Source organism: Cenococcum geophilum, assembly GCF_001692895.1.
Source record: "Cenococcum geophilum 1.58 unplaced genomic scaffold K441scaffold_63, whole genome shotgun sequence".
Lineage (NCBI taxonomy): Eukaryota > Fungi > Ascomycota > Dothideomycetes > Gloniales > Gloniaceae > Cenococcum > Cenococcum geophilum.
Window position 1 is genome coordinate 834,384 of NW_027137621.1, and position 20,327 is coordinate 854,710.

At 44.5% G+C, this 20,327-nt stretch overlaps 4 protein-coding genes across 4 annotated transcripts; 3 read left to right on the plus strand and 1 right to left on the minus strand.

The window, feature by feature from the left end:
• Nucleotides 1-7,415: 7,415 nt before the first annotated feature.
• On the plus strand, nt 7,416-9,124 carry K441DRAFT_646006 (uncharacterized protein; the record flags this gene model as incomplete). Its single annotated transcript, XM_067646810.1, has 4 exons — nt 7,416-7,518; nt 7,560-7,666; nt 7,730-8,630; nt 8,685-9,124. 4 exons carry the CDS (start codon nt 7,416-7,418, stop codon nt 8,816-8,818), a joined length of 1,245 nt encoding a protein of 414 aa, XP_067498354.1. The 3' UTR covers nt 8,819-9,124.
• Nucleotides 9,125-9,271: 147 nt separating this feature from the next.
• On the plus strand, nt 9,272-11,891 carry K441DRAFT_646009 (uncharacterized protein). The gene is made up of 2 exons (XM_067646811.1): nt 9,272-10,750; nt 10,812-11,891. Exons 1-2 carry the CDS (start codon nt 9,305-9,307, stop codon nt 11,706-11,708), a joined length of 2,343 nt encoding a protein of 780 aa, XP_067498355.1. The 5' UTR covers nt 9,272-9,304; the 3' UTR covers nt 11,709-11,891.
• Nucleotides 11,892-12,060: 169 nt separating this feature from the next.
• Nucleotides 12,061-16,180, plus strand: K441DRAFT_708618 (uncharacterized protein). The gene is made up of 4 exons (XM_067653789.1): nt 12,061-12,353; nt 12,561-12,917; nt 12,966-15,252; nt 15,323-16,180. The coding sequence occupies exons 1-4, from the start codon at nt 12,305-12,307 to the stop codon at nt 15,780-15,782; spliced, it is 3,153 nt and encodes a 1,050-aa protein (XP_067498356.1). The 5' UTR covers nt 12,061-12,304; the 3' UTR covers nt 15,783-16,180.
• A 120-nt stretch (nt 16,181-16,300) lies between these two features.
• K441DRAFT_700266 (uncharacterized protein) lies at nt 16,301-20,244 on the minus strand. The gene is made up of 2 exons (XM_067653237.1): nt 20,104-20,244; nt 16,301-20,045 (listed from the first exon to the last, which is right to left on the minus strand). The coding sequence occupies exon 2, from the start codon at nt 19,972-19,974 to the stop codon at nt 16,540-16,542; it is 3,435 nt and encodes a 1,144-aa protein (XP_067498357.1). The 5' UTR covers nt 19,975-20,045; nt 20,104-20,244; the 3' UTR covers nt 16,301-16,539.
• Nucleotides 20,245-20,327: the final 83 nt, after the last annotated feature.

The following is a 20,327-nucleotide window of genomic DNA, read 5'->3' on the forward strand; positions in this document are numbered from 1 at the left end:
TCTTATCTTAAGAATCTTAAGCCTTTAGCTTCTTGCCTTTATCGAGTACCGAAGTGGTTTATTATCCTACTTCTCTTGCGTTTCGTAAAGTAATAGATATTATATCTAATAGGGTCTTAATCCTAACTAATATTCCTTATTCTATAGTGGAATTATCCTCTACCTCTTATATAATATCTCCGAGGTNTATATACTNCTAGTAAGCTNCCTTTATTACCTTATNNTTATANAATNTTTCGCCTANNTNNNATTTATTNTCNTTAATATCCGATCTATAAACTAGTTTATTAGTTCCTCTACACGCTATAGGGTTTAGCTCCTATAGCTAATAGCTTACGCTATACTTAGCGTCTTTATAAATTTGGTATACGTTATTATAATAAAACATAAAACTTCTAATTGAATATTCTTTTGTTCCTCGCAGTATACTATTATCCCTCTATACGTATATATCTTCTACTATTGGTCTTATTCCCTTTATTATATAGTATCTCTAACTATCTTTATAATCCCTTACAAAATAACCTTATTTCCTGCAATTTATGCAAGCTCCATTTTTAAACTATTAACTTTACTATAGAGTCCGCTTAAACGTCTTCTACTACTAAGGTCCTTAGTTTAGCCTTTACTCCTTAGTCCTGCGATTACTAAATCCTTAACCTTTAGGTTTCTACGGTTTCTTACTCTATCTCTTATAGGCTTCTTTAGTACTACTTAGGTCTATTAGCTCTACGCCATACTATAATTTCTAATTTAGCTTTAGTCATTGCGTGCTCTACGCCTTATATAACTATAGAACTCTATTCTAACCTTTCTTAGCCTATTCCCTTTAGTAGATTTAATTATTAATCTTAATTACCTAATCTATTAAATCCCTTAGGGTGTCCGTATCTTCCATTAAAATAATTACGTCCTAGACTTTAGCCTTAAGTCCCTATTTATACTATGCCATAAGCGCCCTATTATTCTACTTAACTTATATAGCTAACGTCTAGAACTATATCGTATACTTAATTGCTAAGGTTTATTGCGTAATATTTTAAAGTTTCCTTTCTGCTATAGTTGCCCCTTTTAGGTCTCCAAATATTTATATAAGTCGCTCTATAAATCCCTCCTAGCTTAAGAACATAAATCGCACCTCCTAATTAGTGGTCGTTATTCCGTTTATTTATATCTCCGTAAGATAAGGTTTAAACTACTTAAGTGCTCTTTCTAATAAGAATAGTCCTGCATAGGCTATTCGATCCATAGATATTGGTAGCTTTACCCCTTCTTATATAACTTTAAAGTACATTTACGTAAGAAATCCTTTAAGCTTTAGGGTGTGTTCGGTTGCAATAAGGAACTTTTTGAATATGAGGTTGCTCCGTGCTTTGACCGGCGTCAACTAGTAGATATTGATCGGCGGTTAATATAATATCCGTGCTTAATATGAAATGAAGCTGGGTGTTCGGTTGATCGCTCTTTAAGGCCTTAGATAAGGCTTAAAATTGGCGACGTCCTCTGCGTGTATTATTTACCCTACAGGGTCTGCTGCTGCTGCAGCAATATCGTCGAGGGTGAGGGTGGTAATGCCATACCTGGTGGGGTGGGCGATTGGGCGCACGCACGAGCAGAGCTCCTTATTGAATATGGAAAATGAGGAGTCGCAGAAGGCTCCTTATTGAAAAGGAGCCAAGAGCTTCATTTCTCCTACTATATACGGTATGGCGTGCAAATTTGACGCGCTTGCCGATAAGGAGGAGCTCCTTATTCGAAAGTCACCATATCTACCGAACACCAGCTTCCAGTTCAGATTTGAGCTCCTGATCGCCTCCAAAAAGTCGCCTCCTTAAGCAATAAGGAGGTGCAACCGAACACTCCCTTTAATCTTTCTCCTAAAAATCTCTTAATTAATAGTAGCTTAATCTTCACTGCTCTAATCCTATTAACCCTTTCTTCTAACGCTGCATTATTAGTTATTAACCAGTTAATTACCTCTTATAACTATCCGACCGTCACAGGTTGCTATAAGTTAGTATTTGCTATACTAGTGTCGTCTACTAACCTTAAAGTAGTTGCCGCTGTTATTGGCGTTATAGTGGCTACTTTTAGTGGTATATTGTTTAACTTTCTATATTTAATACCGTAACTAGGTAGTAATTATATAATAAAACCTTGTAGCAAGAACTACAATGGGCTCGTTATTAGGCTAGGTATATAGGTAAAGGAATTAAAGTCAATAACGTAATAATAACTGGTAGAGCGGTTGCCTAATAGATTAACTCTAATTATATTCTAAGAATTACTACAAGGAAAGAACTATCTAGGTAGGGACTAAGGGTCCTTAAATACACAACCGTACTCCTATAAAATCCTCCTTATATATAATATACGTCTTATACGTAAGGTACGTAAGTTCCTCTTGTATCTCTCGTTTAATACGTAGCACGTTATATAACCTTAGTTACCATTCCTCGTTATATAGTTCTATCGGCTCCATCCTAGACCGTGCTTTAATTAACTAACTAGCTTCTTCTAACTCTTCCCTAAGTAGTCGTAACATCGTACTTAAAGCGTCCGTAACAGCTAAGGCATAAGTTTAAGAAAGAAAGGAGGCTCGGGCTACTGCTATAAAGGCTAAAAAGGTTATAGATTAATATAAAAAGGACTTAGGAGAGGCAGATTAGGCAGCGAAAAGAGCATAAAAGGCGTTAGTAACTATAGGCAATATAGTAAATAAGAAGAAGACTATAGAAGCTTATATAGCAGCTGCTTAAGTAGTAAAGGAGGCAAAATTTAAAGTAGAAGCTTTAGCAATACTATGGAAGCAATAGGAGGATTCTTCTGCAGTAGCTTTAGAGGCTATAGCTCACTCTAAGGCTCTATAAGACACTGTAAAGAAGGTAAAGGAGGCCTCCTAGCAGTCTATACAGGCCGATAAGGAAGTGGACGATAAGGAAGTAGACGATGAGGAAGCAGATAATAAGGAAGTAGATGATAAGCTAAGTGGATTAAGTAACGATAAGGCGTTGTATATAGATGAGGATATTAATATAGGCGACGTCACGGTGTTAATTGAGTAGCAGTCAGTACCAAAAACACTAAAAAATATTAATATAGAGCCTCTATTATATAAAAATAAAGCTTCATAAAACCTTAGTAATAGTGTGATACTGTGCGATGCTTTTTACTATCGTTTTGCCTACGATTGGGCATTCGGTAGTACTTTGGTGTTCCGTGAGCCTAATTAGGAAGGCGGTAGTTCGACCGTCATAACCCTATCGCCGTCATAACCCTATCACCTACGTTAGATTGCTAGCAGGTTGCGCGCAGGCTGCGTGTTAAAAAAACACGATATAGGCTAGTCGGTCGAGTTGCTAAATGCCCTTAACTGCGCGCCAATTGCGTCAACCACCAGCCATTAAGGCCATTGGTAGGGTATTATATTTTACTAATATATATAAAAGCTGTATTATAATACCTATATATAATTACTATACTACCCTTAAGGATTCTAGCTCCTATATAAACTAAAGGCAGCTATATATACATCCTTTATAATTAATAAGGCTATTAGCTTAGCCTTATAGTTATAATAATCTAGATATATAGGGGGCTAGTATAAATTATTAATATTTATAACCCTAGGGTTATAGGGGTCCTATAAATAGAGAATATTATATTAGTAATAAGCTTACTAAAAACTAAAGGTATAAAGTCTATTTTATTAGGAGATATAAACCTCTACTACCTATAATAGGGGGGTATCTATATTACTACTAAATAATAGGTAGAGTGTTTACTAAAAGCTATAAATATCTAAGGCCTTAAGCTAGCTACCCTCCTAAAAGCAATTATATAGTAATAAGGCACTACTAAAAGTATAATTAATCTTATATTTATAGATAAAGGCCTATATTAGAGACTTAAAAGGTATACCCCTAAAAAAGAATTAGTATTCGCTTTAAACTATATCCCTATTTAGATATAGCTAGATTTAAATATTAAGGCGTAACTAAATAGTAAAAGATACGTAATAAGGAAGCTTAAAATAGACAATTTCCTTAATATAGTTAAATAAAAACTTTAAGTGTTACGGACCTTATATTAGCAGTAGTACGACTACTAAAAAGAGATATAAGCGGGTTAGTGTCACGGAGTAAGTATAAGTGGCGATAATATATAGCAAGGTAGATATTATTAAGCTATGTATATAAACTGTATAAGGAGGTTAAAGCGTTACGTAAAGAAAGAAGGTAGGAAAACGGGAAGAAAAGGCATATATTATTAACTTAGTTGCTTAGTTAATACGTACATAGGGTAGAATAGGGTTTAGGTCGTAGTCCTAACAAAACTTAGCAGAATGCCGTAGATTACCATTAGATTGCTATTAAATTGCCATTAAATTACCGTTTTGCGGTTAGTCTCTAATTACTAAGTTAGTAGAAATAGGTGGATGTATATAAGGTGTTATAGGGGTATCCCATAATAGTACCCCCCCTTTAAACTTAAGCTTTTACGAGATAGGGCTATAGTAGTTTTAGGTAGAGTTTATAAAAGTCTTCTACGGCTCATATAAGTCCTATAGAGTTAACGGGTTCCTATAAGGACTTAGTAAAACCTCTCCATTTTATAAAATATATATATTAGCGTTTCCGTTTATTATACTTAATATTATTAATTCTCTTAATAAAGTACTTATTCTTACTATCTACTTTAACTAATAGGGGAGGGTCCTATATCTATTTAGGCAAGGCGTCTAATATAAGGGTAATAGGGTAAAGGACTGATATATAGAATATAGAGTAGATTTTAACCGTATTAGGGAGCTTTAGTTAGTAGGTGTTAGGTAACGAAGTCACCTCGCCTATATATATTGTTCCGCACAGCTATACCTAGCATTAAGCCAGTTACTCGTTTACCTTTTATAGGTTTATGTGGCTAAGTAGTGCGGAGCTTATCACCTCATAGTAGGCGTAGAAGGAAATAACCTTTTTAACCTTATAAGGGCCAGCGTTCTTCTAATTAAGCTTTTTAGTAGGTTATTTTATATTTAGATTTCTTATATTTAGCCAGACGAAGTTACTAATTTAGTAAGCTAGTACTAGGGTTTATTTCTTATTCGCTACGGCTTTATAGACAAATTAAGCCTATATTATTTCGTTAGTAAGAAACTACTATAGTTCCTCTATCTTTTCTATAAATTTATTTGCTTTTATAATTTATAAGGCGTAGTAAGCAGGGCGAGGAATATTACTAAAGGGTTTAAAACCTATTTGTAAATACTAGCTATAGTTAGCCAGAAATAGGGAGACCTTTATAGTTTCCAAGACGGAATTATTTATAGTAAACTTGGTAAATACAAGCCAATTAATCTAGTTATCTTATAAGTACAACGTATATATCCAAATATACTATTCTATTATAGCATTTATACATTCCGTTTAACTATCTATTTCTAGGTAGTATACTATAGATAATAGTGCTTTAATATGGAGTTAAATAGTTAGTTTTTTCCAAAATATAGAGATAAACTAGCTGCCTTTATTAAAGACAATCATTTTAGGGAGTCTATAGAGTTTCTATATATAATCTAGGAATAGTTAGGCAACAGTAAGTATTAATATATTAGGGCAGGCGATTAAGTATCTTATCTTAGATAGTTAGTCTATAACTACTATAATATTTATACAGCCCTTACTTACAGGGAGGTCAATAATAAAGTTAATTAAGATGTTCTTCTATTTTTAGTTTAGAACAGGTAGTAGCTTTAGAAGGCCGTTATACGTCTTATATAAAGCTTTAGCTTATTAGTAAATATAGCAGCTAGAGACGTACTTTCGTATTATATTATATATATTTAGCTAATAGTATTCTTATTAGAGCAGTTCTAGGGGTTTTCCTTAGCCTAGGTAGCTAGCTATTAGTAGATTATATATATATTTAAGGAGCTTAAGCTTAAGTTTATTATAGTTAGGTATAATTAGGCGGTTCTAGTAATATAAGCGGTTTTTATAGGCTTTATATCTACTTAAAGAAATCTTTTTAGAGCGTCTAATACCATCCAATCTATTCTAAAAAAGGCCCCCCCAAATCGCTCCTTAAACTACTTTAAAAGGTCTAAACAGCCTACCTTTAGAGTATAATAGGCGGATATAAGCGAACGGCTACAGTACTGCTTTAAAAGGAAGCTAATATTCCCCCCCTATAACTATATATTAAAGCCGCTGCAATATAAAGGGCGTAAAAGGAACGTAACTCTAATATTATAAAGTATATTAAGATACGCTTAAATAAACTATAGAGGGACCCTAGGGCGCCTTATAAAAGAATAAACCAATAACCTTAAAGTAGGGAAGATATATTAGAGAAATAGGTAAAGAAAGTAGAAAAAAAATAGTACTGCTTTAGGGCCTAGGCCTATATAGAGAAGAAAGGGAGACGTATAAGAGGCTAGTAAAGATAATAGTAAGAAAGAGAAAGGAGCTAGAGTATAAAAGAATGCTAGGAAACTATCTACCGTAATATAATACTGGCTAGACTAACGCTAAAGAGGTATATAGGAGTTAAAGGTATAGAGGCTAACTAAGGTAAGAGGAACCTAAGCTGTAGTATAGTTAACGCTATAGGGGGTAAATACTTTAGGGCTCTAAGAAGGCCTAATAAAGGTAGAAAATATAATAGTAATACTCTTAAGATTAGGAATAATAGGACTAAAAGACTAGCTCTACTAGGTAGGTATCTTAGTAGGTAGCCTAAGATATAAATATAGCTGGCTAAGATAAACACTAAAATATATAATACTATTATGCCCCTTATATACTAACTAAGAAGTAATACTCTTAGTAGCTAGTATAGAGAACTATAAAACACTACTCTTAATATAAAAAGGCCTTAAGGCGGTTACCTAGTAGCTTATTAGCTAAAATATATTAAACTAGTTCTAGGTTATAAAGGAAATAGCAATAAAGGGCGAGGGGGCGAGTAATGGGCGCCCCCTAATAACTCTATAGTAGTAGAGTAAAGTTTACGATACTAGCGCGTCCGTAGGCTTGTTACGGCAGTAGTGGTCCCCAAGGAGGTCAAAAAGTAAGGTAGTAGGAGCACCACAGGTGACTCGCAGGCGCCTCGCAGGCGCCTTGCAGGCGAGTCCCAAAAGGCAGGGAGATGGATCACGGGGTTTTCTCAAATAGAGTTTTCTCCCCACATGTACATAAGGAGTAGTCCGCGTGGGCCCAATAGGGATCCGAATCGGACGTTAAGCAATGAATTATTATTATTACCATCCGATCCAGACGTTTGGGGAGCTGGAACAGGCCAAACAAGTGCAAGTGCGGAGATGAGGGAACCCCGGGTTACCTCTTTCGGATGCAAACACTTCGTGACGACGCGTCGAACTTTCAACGGCATTTCAATTAACAACGCTTGTAAACATGTCGCGCCAAAGCACCACGCAGCCACGAAATCTGACTTTGACAGAGGAACTAGAGAAGTTGGAGCAGTCCATAACTCTAACACTACAAGGCAAAGACTTGAGTCCACAAATACCACGCGCAATATTAATCATTTTCGTGCAGAAATCGACTACAATTTCAGCCGCGCCCATCGTATTGTTACTACTAGCATCCTCCCAATTGTCGAGCAGTACGCAAAACATTCCGAAGCAGTCTGGGAAGGCTCCAAGGTTGGTACACTATTACAATGCTCGTATTTTAAATATTCTGGCATCTAACCCTGCCATTCATAGTTCTGGAAACAATTCTTCGAAGCCAGTGCCAATGTTTCCCTATCAGGCTACGAAGAGGCTGCTGCGGATGAATCTACCACTCACGAAGACACACAAGCGTCTCAAACTTATGATAGCGAGTTAACTGAGGATACCGTGACCGGCGCGACCGCCACACCCCCAAAACCCTCCTCCTCTCACACCGACGAGGGCCATGACGACACCTCTATTCTCTCCTCTCCGTCTCTTGCGCATGCACACAGCACCCCACGCGCACCACATACCAGTACGAAAGCCCAAGCAAGTAGCGCAGCAGCAGGCGCAACATTTGCGGACTACCCATCTCCCTACGAAGCGCTCAAGCGGGAGGTCCATGGGGGCGCCGCATCTCCGGGCCCCGACCCGATAACACCGGGCAAAGCACAGGCACTACCAGACATGACAATGACTCCTACCTCTTCGCCTTTCATGCCCACTGCTACACAACGACGAGTCAGTGCCGCGCCAACAAACACCGACCCACTACTGCATCGCGTGCTGGACAAAACATATCGTATCGCCGCAACGCCGCATACAGCACGGAAGCAGAAGCAGGCTGTTGGGTTTACTCCCGGCACCTCTTCGCGGCCAGCAGCGCCACGATGGGAGGACGACTCCTCTCCTCCCTCGTCACCAGCGCCCCAATTGCGCGCGGACATATTCTCTTCGCCGCTGAAAGCGCCCAGAACACCAGGTGTAAGCGTGCAACGCACTCCCGCACGAGGCACGGACAACAGATTCAGGATCAGCGGAACTGGTGTGTTCGGCACGGGAGGGCAGGGTGTGTGGGAGAGTGACAGCGACGAGGACGATGCGTTGGATTTCAGTCCGCCTAAGACGATGCAGTTTCATGTTCCGCAGAGCAGGCTGCTTCAAACACCGGGTAAGCTATCGCTGATACTTTTTTGTCTACTAGTAGCAACTAATGAATTTGTAGCTCGTGAAGCAAGTAAGCGTATTGTGGAAGACCTGCTCCTTACAGCTGGAGGGGATATTACTGATGAATTTGAGGGAGAGGAGGACAGTCCGAGTGTTGTAAGGCGGAATCAGGAACTGGACGATAGTTTCTAGATTTGAAAAAAAGCTGAGAGGCCTCCTTGCAAAGGCTTGCTCTAAATGTGAGGAAATAGCTGTCGTACTGTTAGCCGTATCATTATACCCCATTTATAGGAGCATGTCACAGAATATGTGGTACAACCTAACGACCGATATACTTCGTTGAATGAAGATAAACATGTTCCTATTCCTGATCAGGAGCTCCAATTTGGTTCGAAAACTATGTTGGGCACTTTAAACAGTTATAGATAGCTTTAGGACATTTCCCCAACTCTCTATCATTAATTACTCTTTACAACTTGAAACAGTATACTTGAAATGGCAAAGATATGCTACTGTGGCAGTGCAAGAACGGTGCGAGGTGGCGCGCTGAGCGACTGGCGGGGAGTGGGCGGCGAAACGCTCGTTTCCAAATCTGGAAAGTTATACCTTCGTCATCAGCCCGGCTTTGGCTTGAGGCAACCTTCACGAAAAACGGTCCTCTCCAACACTCCTACAAAAATGCCAAAGGGGCGACCGCAGACGTCCGGATACGAGCGAATTGCCCAAGCTGAGGACGAGGAGGACTACCTCGAAGACTCCGAAGATGATGACCTCCAGCGCGGTCAAAGCTCCCAGTCTATTCCTGGACCAAGATATGCCCCGATTCAGCCAAAGCGGACTCCACGCATGCAAGCCTCTGATGCATCATCGCCTACGGCGCGGAGAAATCTACCTATGTATGAAAGGCAGAGAAGCAACTCTGGTGTCGATATTAAGGCAATAAACGCACGACTAGAGAGGTGGGCGGACGAGATCGCGCAGAGGTTCAAGATTCGGAAAAGTAAGGGCAAAACACAAGAGGATGAGCAGCTGGAAATACATCACTCTGTCTTTCAGGCACCAGATTGGGTACGCCCAGCAACTGCAGACTCTCTCACTTTCGACTATGAAGGATCTGGAAACCGAATGACAAAACTACAATTTGATGATATCGTGGAGAGCGTCAGGCTAGCTATAGAGCTAGGCACACATCCAAAGCTCATATCGCAAGGCAGCTCGGGTAGCTACTTTGCACGAAATACAGACGGCAAGGTTGTGGGAGTGTTCAAGCCAAAGGACGAAGAACCATATGCCTCTCGAAATCCTAAATGGACGAAGTGGATACATCGGAATCTTTTCCCTTTCTTTTTTGGAAGAGCATGCTTGATTCCAAATCTCAGCTATATTTCCGAAGCCGCTGCATATGTACTCGATACACAACTACGAACGAACCTTGTCCCCTACACCGACATTGTACCACTATCCTCCAAATCGTTCTACTATGACTTCTGGGATCGTAGAGCATACTACCGCAAGAAGAAGCCCTTCCCAGAGAAAGTTGGAAGTTTTCAGGTCTTTTTGAAGGGATATAAGGACGCGAATATTTTCTTGAAAGAGCACCCTTGGCCTGATCAGCACAGCTCTAGCTTTAGGACAGACGGCGCACCACGCCGGAAAAAGCGGCGATGGGCCGAGGAATGCCGTCCAGGCGGTCCACAGTCCGATGACGAAGATGACGATAATGACCCCCGGTCAAACACAGTGGAAGAAGCACAAAGGAGGAGGGTCTTTTGGACGGACACTCTACAGCAATCATTCCGCGAACAACTAGAAAAACTCGTAATATTGGATTATATCATGCGAAACACCGACCGAGGCTTGGATAACTGGATGATTAAAATAGACCAAAAAACGCAAGAGGCCACCATCGTTGCTGAACCACCGAAGACAAATGGACATATTGATGGAGATGAAGCCAACGGTTATACAAAACAATCGATATCAGAGCCAGACCCGTACAAGCGCCAGGAACCAATGACCGCTGTCAGTCGATCAGCAACGCCTTTGAATAATGCTCCTGAGCCCTCAATATCTGTTGGGGCTATTGATAACAGTCTTTCATGGCCATGGAAGCACCCTGACGCTGTATGTTTCATTTTTTTTATATTTTTAATTCTCTCGAGAGACATACTAATAGTCTCGGTAGTGGCGAAGCTATCCATTTGGCTGGTTATTCCTCCCTGTTTCCCTCATTGGGCAGCCTTTCTCGGAGGCTACTCGGCGCCATTTCCTCCCGCTTCTCACCTCTAAACAATGGTGGAGTGACACACAGCTAGCTCTTCGGCGGTGTTTCACACAAGACGCCGACTTTAAAGAAAGAATGTATGCAAAGCAGATAGCGGTAATGAAGGGACAAGCTTGGAACGTTGTTGAGACTTTGAAGACGCCGGATCATGGTCCACTAGAGCTCACTCGAAGAGCTCGTGTCTGCGTCTGGGATGATTTGGTTGATATTCCTATCGCTGTCCCACTCCGAGCTCCGTCTGCGGAAGTGAGAAGGCGACAGCAAAATGATAGACCCAGAGCTAGTGCAGAACATGAAGAAATGGACATCAGTGCCGCTCTATCCACCCCAAAGCAGAAACCGCAGCCCGATCTTTTAATGGGTTCCCCTCCCTTGGACCTTACAAATACCAATCGCTTCAATATTTCACGGCAATCTAGCTCGATAGATGCAAGGGAAAGCGACGATAGCATGCGTGGACCTCTCTCCCCCGCTACAGTCCAAGCTATTTCATGGAGCGCGAGTACAAACAGGGATGGATTGGGCGGTATGAGTAACGGTCGGCCTAATCACAAGGCTCGAATGAGCTATGACGAATCTCACCATTCTCGCCGGCATCGCGAAAATTCGGACAGGAGGCGGAGGAGATTTTCCTTTTCGATGCGGCACAGCAGCAATCCTCTCATTATGGGCGATGATGATATAGAGGGTGATCTTGGATATGCGGCGAATGAAGACATGGAAGGCAATCGAAAGCGCGTTATTGTAGAACGTTTAGAGATGGTAAAAGCCAAGAACCCTGTTTTCACATGGTGTTAAGGGATTACATTGGCGAGACTTCAGCCTATCACGAGAGCGTTGAATCTGGAGGCCTTTGTCTTGGGCATATATCATGGCGTTTTCGTCTAGTTTACGCATTTTAATTCTTGTAAAATATCAAGCTGCAACATGCAGGACTGCATGTACGATTGATGCCACATCATGATGATGTTGAAATTCCGCAAATCGGAGCTTGATGGCATGAATGTGGTGCAATGATTACCCTGTATGGATTAAGGTACTAAACGTTTGGCGTTGCGGCTTAGGCACGAGCGCACGGGCTTTCCATACCTTTTCGCCTACGCCACCTAGGCCACAGTCATTAATCAGCCTCACATTCAGACTTCGACGGTGACCTTATGCCATAGCATCCAACTGTGAATTTCCTCAACTACCAAATCATCGTATTCACTTTGATAACCGGCCAGGAGCATTCGCTACTTTTGCCATCCCATGTAGCCGGCTATAAATCGCGGTCCTTACTCCGTGCCTTGTTACACCAGTAACTTCCTCATGCCTCCGACGCCACTAAGCTCCTCTAACGCGGCGTCCTTACCGCCTTAAGTCCCATCAGATTGTTCTACTTTTGTGTCAAAATGAACCCCGCACAATTGCTAAACCCAAAGGGGTTCAAGAAATCGAATGGTGCTTCACCTTTTCTTTCTTCAGCCTCCTCACCTTTTCCTTCTTTCACATTTTCACCAATAGCTTCTTCTTTCCGCGCACACAGTGAAACACTAGAGCCGTATGATCAACCATCTATATTTGATGAACTCTCCTCGCACGCCAATCTACATGACTCACTTCCATCTTATTCTGCTCCCATCAATTTAGACATGCTAACCCACAAAGGCAACCCTCACGAGACCGTACCAAGAGCTCATACCCCGCTTCTCAATCCGCTGTCTCTGCTTGATCCAAGGCCCGGCTCTAAACGCCCAAGTCAGGAGCCTTGCATGAATGGATCCGCTTCCAATTCCTTTCCCGGAATTGGTATGAGTGACATGATTGAAAGGATGCACGGCATCCAAGATAGGTCAGAGCAGCCACAGAAACGTCTAAAACGCGACCTCGACGACGGCCAGGCCAGGAAGAAACTCCATTCAAGCAGCATGAGTGGTGGAAGCTTACTGAGTGAGCGTACCGACACACAGGCGGATGAACCGACCTCCACTCGACCTCCACCAGCTGTAGTTGACTTGACTCTAGGTCGGTACTTTCCTTCTAGTTACTAATGTCTCAAGCTGACAAGCATAGGCGATGATGACGATGAAGTTATCCTAATTCGCGATGTTGGGGACCAAGAGGTGTGCATCGGAAAGATAGAAAAGGCCTTGGTCAATGCATATCAGGTCCCAGCGCAAAAACGCACCGCCTGGCAAGGCTCTTCAACGATGTGGCCCCGGATAAAAGTTGTTCTCCGCAGACGCACTGGCTCAACAAACAGCGTTATCAGCGTCATAGATCCTAGCGGATATGACTTTGGCAAGATCGATCTAAGAACTGCACAAGGTCTTGCCCCACTTATGGATGGTGCCGGAATCAACCGACTACGTTGGCAAGCATGTTTAGAAGCCCGCAGGAGGCTGCCTACTGACGCACCGGCTGGCCCATTTTCTGGCTTGATCAATATTATAATTCAGCTGTACGCCCCCAGGAAGTTTGCCACTAGCATTGGACGGTACCTGAAACAGAGGCAACTCCAGCTGGGACCACCCATTTTCGACCAAGCCCGTGTTGACTACGTCAACCCACAGGAAGTTAAAGTACCGACTTCAACAGTAGACACATCTCTCGGCCTTGACACCCCACCACCTCAATATGCGCCGGGCGGAGGAAATTATGTCGCTCGTAGCGTTGAGGAAATCCGCAATGATGTCCAGGTGATGTTCGACTCCATCACCAAAACGGAAGATCTCCCAGAGAAAGAGCCAGACCCGTCTATCACCACACCCTTGCTAGGACATCAGAAGAAAGCCCTTTATTTCATGACGGAAAGAGAGAGGGAGCGTACTGGAGAGTCCGAGAAAGGAGACCCACTCTACCAACCAAAGTTCAAAAGCAATGGTCGGAAATACTACCTGAACGTTATCACTGGGGGAGAATCTCGTGTGAAGCCGCCACCTGTGCTTGGTGGGATTCTAGCCGATGAGATGGGCTTAGGCAAGACCCTTAGCACGCTGTCCCTCGTCGTCAGCAAAGAGAGTCGCGAAGCTGCTGACGCGTGGTCCAAAAACTCGCCCGAACGGCAAGGTCCTACACGTAACAATAAGGCAACACTTCTTGTTTGCCCTGTCAGCACTGTTGCTAATTGGGAAGATCAGCTGAAAACTCATATTGTGCCGGGAAGGCTTCGATATTACATTTATCACGGGCAAGGCCGGATACAGGACGTTAATGAGCTAGCCAAATATGATCTTGTCCTGACTACATACAGCACAATTGCAGCTGAGTACCTTCGTGGGAAGCCAATCGAGAAAACGAATTGGTTCCGTATTATATTGGATGAAGCACATTGCATTCGGACGCAATCAACAAGGCAGTCAATGGCGATATGCTCTCTCCCCGCGCAACGCCGATGGGCTGTTACTGGAACACCCGTGCAGAACCGTCTTGATGACTTAGGCGCACTACTCAAATTCCTGCGGATCAAGCCGTTCGATGAGCGCCATGGTTTCACGCAATGGATTCTCAATCCTTTCAAAAACGCTGACCCTGATGTCCTCCCTAAGCTACGCCTGCTGGTAGACAGTATAACTATCCGACGACTTAAGGATGGACTTATAGACCTCCCCCTTCGAACCGACCAAATTGTTCGTCTGAAGTTCTCCCACGATGAGCAGACTCTGCATGATTGGTTTGAGAAAGATTCTGCAAGAAAAGTCAACGCAGTAACATCTGGAAACGGAGAGAAGGGCCTAGGTGGTTCAGCATACGCCCGAATTCTTGTTGCAATCCTTAATCTTCGTTTAATATGTGCGCATGGCCAAGAGCTTCTGAGTGATGAGGCAATGAAATCGACGGAAGGCATCAATTATGATAACGCCATTGAACTTGGAGATGAGGATGACGATGATAAACCTGCCTTGTCGCCAAAGCAGGCATATGAAATGTTGCATCTACTCCGCGAAAGTGACGCGGACCACTGCCAAATGTGCAACAACAAGATTGGAGAACCAGACATTGACGATGCGGACGACAAAAAATTTAAGAACACACTTGGATTCATGACGGCTTGTTACCAGATCGTCTGCCCTAACTGCATTGATGGCTTCCGGAAACAAGTCGAGCCGCTGACCACACCTGACAACCACTTCCACTGTCCCTTCTGCGAGCAATACGTCCAGACCTCTCTCTTCGAACTGAAGCAGGACGAGCTAGACGAGGACGAAGAGGCACGCGCACGGCTCCGCGAGAACCCAAAGCTCGCAAAGAAATTGGGCCGGTATATTGGGCCGCACACTAAGACAAAGGCTTTGCTAGAGTCACTGCGAATAGACAGGGAATGGAGCGATGCGCACCCCGACGAGCCGCCCATCAAAAGGTAAGCACCACCAACTCAAGACGCACGAGATATTCGGGAACTGTACTAACATACAATGTGATATCAACAGCGTGGTCTTCTCAGCCTGGACGACGCACCTCGACCTCATCCAGATCGCGCTCGACGCGGCCGGCTTCACCTACACGCGCCTCGACGGGCGCCTCTCCCGCGCCGCCCGCGGCACCGCGCTGCACGTCTTCGCGACCGACCGCTCCGTGCCCATCATCCTGGTCTCCATCGCCGCCGGCGGCCTCGGCCTCAACCTCACTACGGCATCCAAAGTCTACGTCATGGAGCCGCAATTCAACCCGGCGGCCGAGGCGCAGGCCGTCGACCGCGTGCACCGGTTGGGCCAGAAGCGCGAGGTTGTGATTACCCGGTTCATCATGGAGAAGTCGTTTGAGGAGAAGATGCTCGAGCTGCAGCGGAAGAAGCGGGTGTTGGCGGATTTGAGCATGGGGCGGGAGAGGATCAATAAGGCGGAGGCGGCGAAGAAGCGGTTGGAGGACTTGCGGAGTTTATTTAGGTGAGGACGTATCTTGGAGCGGAACGGGCTGGTTGGGACTGCTTGATGCGATTCTGACCGAGCTCTCGATGCGTGCGGTGAGGCGATGGCTAGGTATGCGGCTGGCGTTGTGGTGGGCGTGCTCCATGGAGTTTTTCTACTGCATGGCGGCACGACATTTTGGTCCGTGATGCGTCGTGGCGGGACTGACATCTTATCCACTTCGCTACTCCTGCTTTCTTTCTTTATCTTTGCTTTTTAAAATGGCGCGGCTTGCTCCGGGGAGTTTGAGCGTGTGTTTTGGCGCGGCGATACCCGGATGAAAACATGTTTATGGCATTAGCTTCGTGCGTAGGGGTGGGAATTTAGGCCTTTGAGCCGGCTAAGAGATTAGATTTCAGGGATTCATATCTTTTGTCGAGCTTGAGATGAAGAAACCTTCGGTTACTATTTGATGATGAAATAGCAGTGATGAAGTCTGCTCTCGTGATTGATTTTAGAGCCTGCGCTTTTGATTTGACAGGCTACGAGGTACGCGGTTGTGTCGTGCAGATGTTTGCATAGAATTGTAAGCGCTTCTCCTATTTGAAAAGTGTTGTTTGAACGACGAGTAGTGTTACAAAATGCATAATAACGATCTCGTGACAACGCCCTCATATACATGCTATATCTACAGTCCACCAGCACGATCTTATATCACACATATGTATATATACAGTAAACTGGGGAACACAGGCTCGAACTCTCCCCAACATACTAATACGAGCCGAGAAGTGACTATACTACATTTCATGCCAATACTTCCTCTGCAGGTTATCATCGGGGACCACAGGCATCGTCTCAATCGCACGGATCGTCTTCGGCGCCAGTTGCTCAAGCATTGGAAGCAAGTGGCCCTCCGTATCCTCAGGGTCGTAACCGCGCCCGGCCCCCTCGGCCCGCCTGACATGCGCGAGGGCCGCCCCCATGATGACCAGCGTCTTGTATCGCGGCATCAGTGTGCGCTTGTTCCTGACGTCGATTGGCCGCACATCCATCCTTTCGTAGCCGGGGACGTTTCGCCGCCTGTACCACGGATTGGTGCAGCGCCACCCGATGAAGTTGGGCATGAGGTATGCCTCGCAGGCAGTGAAGGCGTCGACCATGTGGCCAGAGCGTGCCAACACCTGGATGAATTCGTTCCAGGTTAAGTTATCCAATACGTAGCCGTCTGCGATCAGGGACGAGATGATCTGCTGAACTTTTGGCACTTTCCTGCTGTCGTTTCGCATGAGGATGCTGCGCATATATATTCGTATAGGGCGGGCGAGGAGATCGCGACGGTTGGGAGCGATCTTTTCCTTGCCCTCTGTTCTGGGCCCTGTGAGTGATTCAACAGGTGGAGCTTCGACGGTTGGTGCTGACTCGATTGGAGGTGTGCCGGAGGCAGTCGGTAGCTTTACGGGATCGGACCCAAGCAATTTCACAAGCTTCGCAACCTGTGCTCGGGCAAGATTCCAACATTTATCAACTTCTTCGTGTTTATTTGCGTAACAATGTGCGTTCATGAGCGCTGTGAGAAGTCCTAGAGGCGCTTCGTAATTGCCATATTCATCATGTCTCGCCGCAGCCGCAACCTCAATCAGCTCTTGACAGATCTTATAGGCACCTCGAGTGCCGTACAGCATGATGAGAAACTCGAAGTAGCCATCAGGGCTGACCTGATTCAAAGGCATGCCGTGTAATCCTTGGCGCGGTTGCTTTGACGCGTAGTCCGATGGATCGCTTTCAGCCAGAATTTCGCGCAATCCCTCTTCAACCTCCACCAGGCGAATTTCACCTCTTTTGCCATTTCCGTGGAGCTTATGCCTTATGCTGTCGACTTCTGCAAAAGCTTTGGCCTTCAGATAAGCCATGCGAGAACTGACTGTCGGTCTGATCCGTTTGCTAATCATACGCTCGTGAGCTTTGAGTGCCCGGTGTACTTGGAACTCGCTGATAAATCCGGCCATGACAAGTGCGTAATGGTGGGCACATGCTCGTATGTTGTTTTTTACCATTGTCTTTCTTAGTATTTTGTACGCTGCATCTGTCTGGCGAAGAACGATTAGTGATTTCATGAGAGCACTGTAAGATAGTGAGTCGAGTGGAATTTTCTCAGCCTGCATTGACCTGTAAATTCTCATGGTCGATTCAAGGTCTGATCGTGCCGCATATGTTGTCAAGAGGATGTTCCACGTTGGCGTCAGGGGTCCATGGAGAGTTCCAGCACGCTTATCTTTCAACATTGCTCCAGCAGCGGCCTCTGCCGTCGCCAAATCGTCAGAATTCACATTAGCGAGAACTAAGGCAGCTCGCGTTACTGTGTAGTTCTGAATGAGCACATTTTCTGATCGAGCTTGTGCAAATAAACCTTGGACAGCCTCGACGTCGCCTCTCCTTGCACAAATATCAAGCACTGGACCAAATGACCATGAATCAGGGCGGAGACCAGATTTAACTAAGTCATCGAAACATTTCAGGGTACCGTCCAAATCATCCGCTCTTGCATAGGTATGAAGAAGAATATTCCAGCTAACAATATCAGGCTTCAAGCCAAATTCTTCCGATATGCGTTCGAATTGCTTGTGTACCGCAGATATTTCGAGTCGTCTGGAATGGACGTGTAGTAGCGGCCATAAAGATGCATGATTCTTTAGTGGTCCTGGCTCTTGTGTCCGAAGCTCTTGAAAGTATTCGTGGACCCTCTCTGCATCGCCAGCTCGAGCATATGAATTCATTAATTGTAGCAAGACGTTTCTAGTAAGGTGCCCATGGAACCTGTGCCAATCGCTTGTCAAACTCGACACAGTAGTTCTCGCACCTGGATATGGCTTGAAGCTGTAATGACTAGCCATTAGCTTCATAAATGCCATTATGAGATTTTGGGAAGGATAAAATCCATCACGAGAATCTCTCACTACGGCTTCATCTCGATACTCCGCATAAAGGTGTAAGTGGAGTTTGGGACGATGGGAGTAATTGCGATACTGTTGCAACGAGAGCAGTTTGAAAAGAATGTTCTCATAATAATCCTTCGTCGACAAGCCTAGAGAAAGAAGAACACGAAAGAAGCCTCGAATGAAAGCCTCATCAAGATCAGGCGCTGCGACTGCTCTGTCAATTACTTTTGGAACGATCCCAGCCATAAAGCTCTCGAGCACTGAGGGTTTTTCAGTCGTTGACTGGAAATCATACCGGAATTGTTTTGCGAATTGAAGAAGCGAAACGGCGTTCGAAAACAGCATAGGCAACTGAGAGACAACCGTCCAGAGATGTGGATACTCCCCGGGAAGCCCTTTCCGATCCCAGAATCTCATGAAAGTCTGGAATACATGTATAGCAAGGTCCCATTGATTGTCTTGAACAGTACGTGCTAAGAGAACGTCGGTGCCAAAGCGGTGTCCAACTGCACGATCGGCGGCCTCGTCGTGTAGCCTTACTGCTCGACCAACCATGTGCAGTTTCAGATGCCCTGATATGGCCGCCCGATAAGATGAAGCTCGGCGGCTCTCGGGAAGAAGAGAATCAAAAACCTGAAGTGAGCGAGATGCATGGACAGGATGCTCCGACAGCGCAAGGTAGTTGAGTAGGTCAGCTCTCAAAGTTGGCGCACGCTCTGATTCATCCAGAATCCCATAGAGCCGCCATGCCAGCCCTTGTCGACCTTTGCCCTTGGATTGCAGAAGTGCTTGCAGAGCATCAAGTGCATCAGATGTTTGGAGAGTCTGCTTCAACTCTTGGACCTCTTGCGCCTCTTCGGACGCGGTTATCTCACCAAAATTATTGCTAACATATTCCTGGATGCTTGAGCTCCTGGAAGAATATTGTCTGACCTTATTCCTAGCGAATTGTCTTCTTCGGCGACTATGCCAAGCTTCCCATCCGCAACTAGAGATGCGTTTGATCAACGCCATTGTCTTTGCTGGATATAAGAAGTCGAGGAGCAGGTCATTTTGCCCGTTATAAACTCCATCCGTACATAGCTTTTCGCCACAATGGCTGGGTTCTCCATGCTCTGTTGTCCTGCCTGGCGTTGAGGGTATGACAGAGGCCCACCATATCGGCAAGCTAAGATCACCTGCACCGTGATGCCAAAACGCCGAATGCAGCATCCGACGGCTTCTCACAGACCGTTTGGTACCTTGTAGGAGCTGTCGTCCGCCAGCTTCGAGACATGACGATGCTCGCTCCAGCATTACCTTTAGGGCGCTGGAGCTGCGTTAAACCGTGACCGCAGGCTACCGATTCCGAGGATTGATATTAAAGACTATGTATATTAGAATTGAGCTTACATCTGAGACGATCTGTTACTGAGGAAGTCTTACGTTGCCACATGCCTCCTATGTCAGGTTCTGTTGACGGAACGATAGAATATTAGATGATTGAAGGAAGCCAGAAAGGCCAGAAAGAACAATTACACAAACAATTAAGAACTGCCGGACAATGATATACCTTGTGGCGAGCGCTGTATATTGGAATGGTCGGCGAAAGACGACTTCAAGACTTTTGTTCCTGTATTCGGACTAATGTTTTTCCAGCACTTCATCAA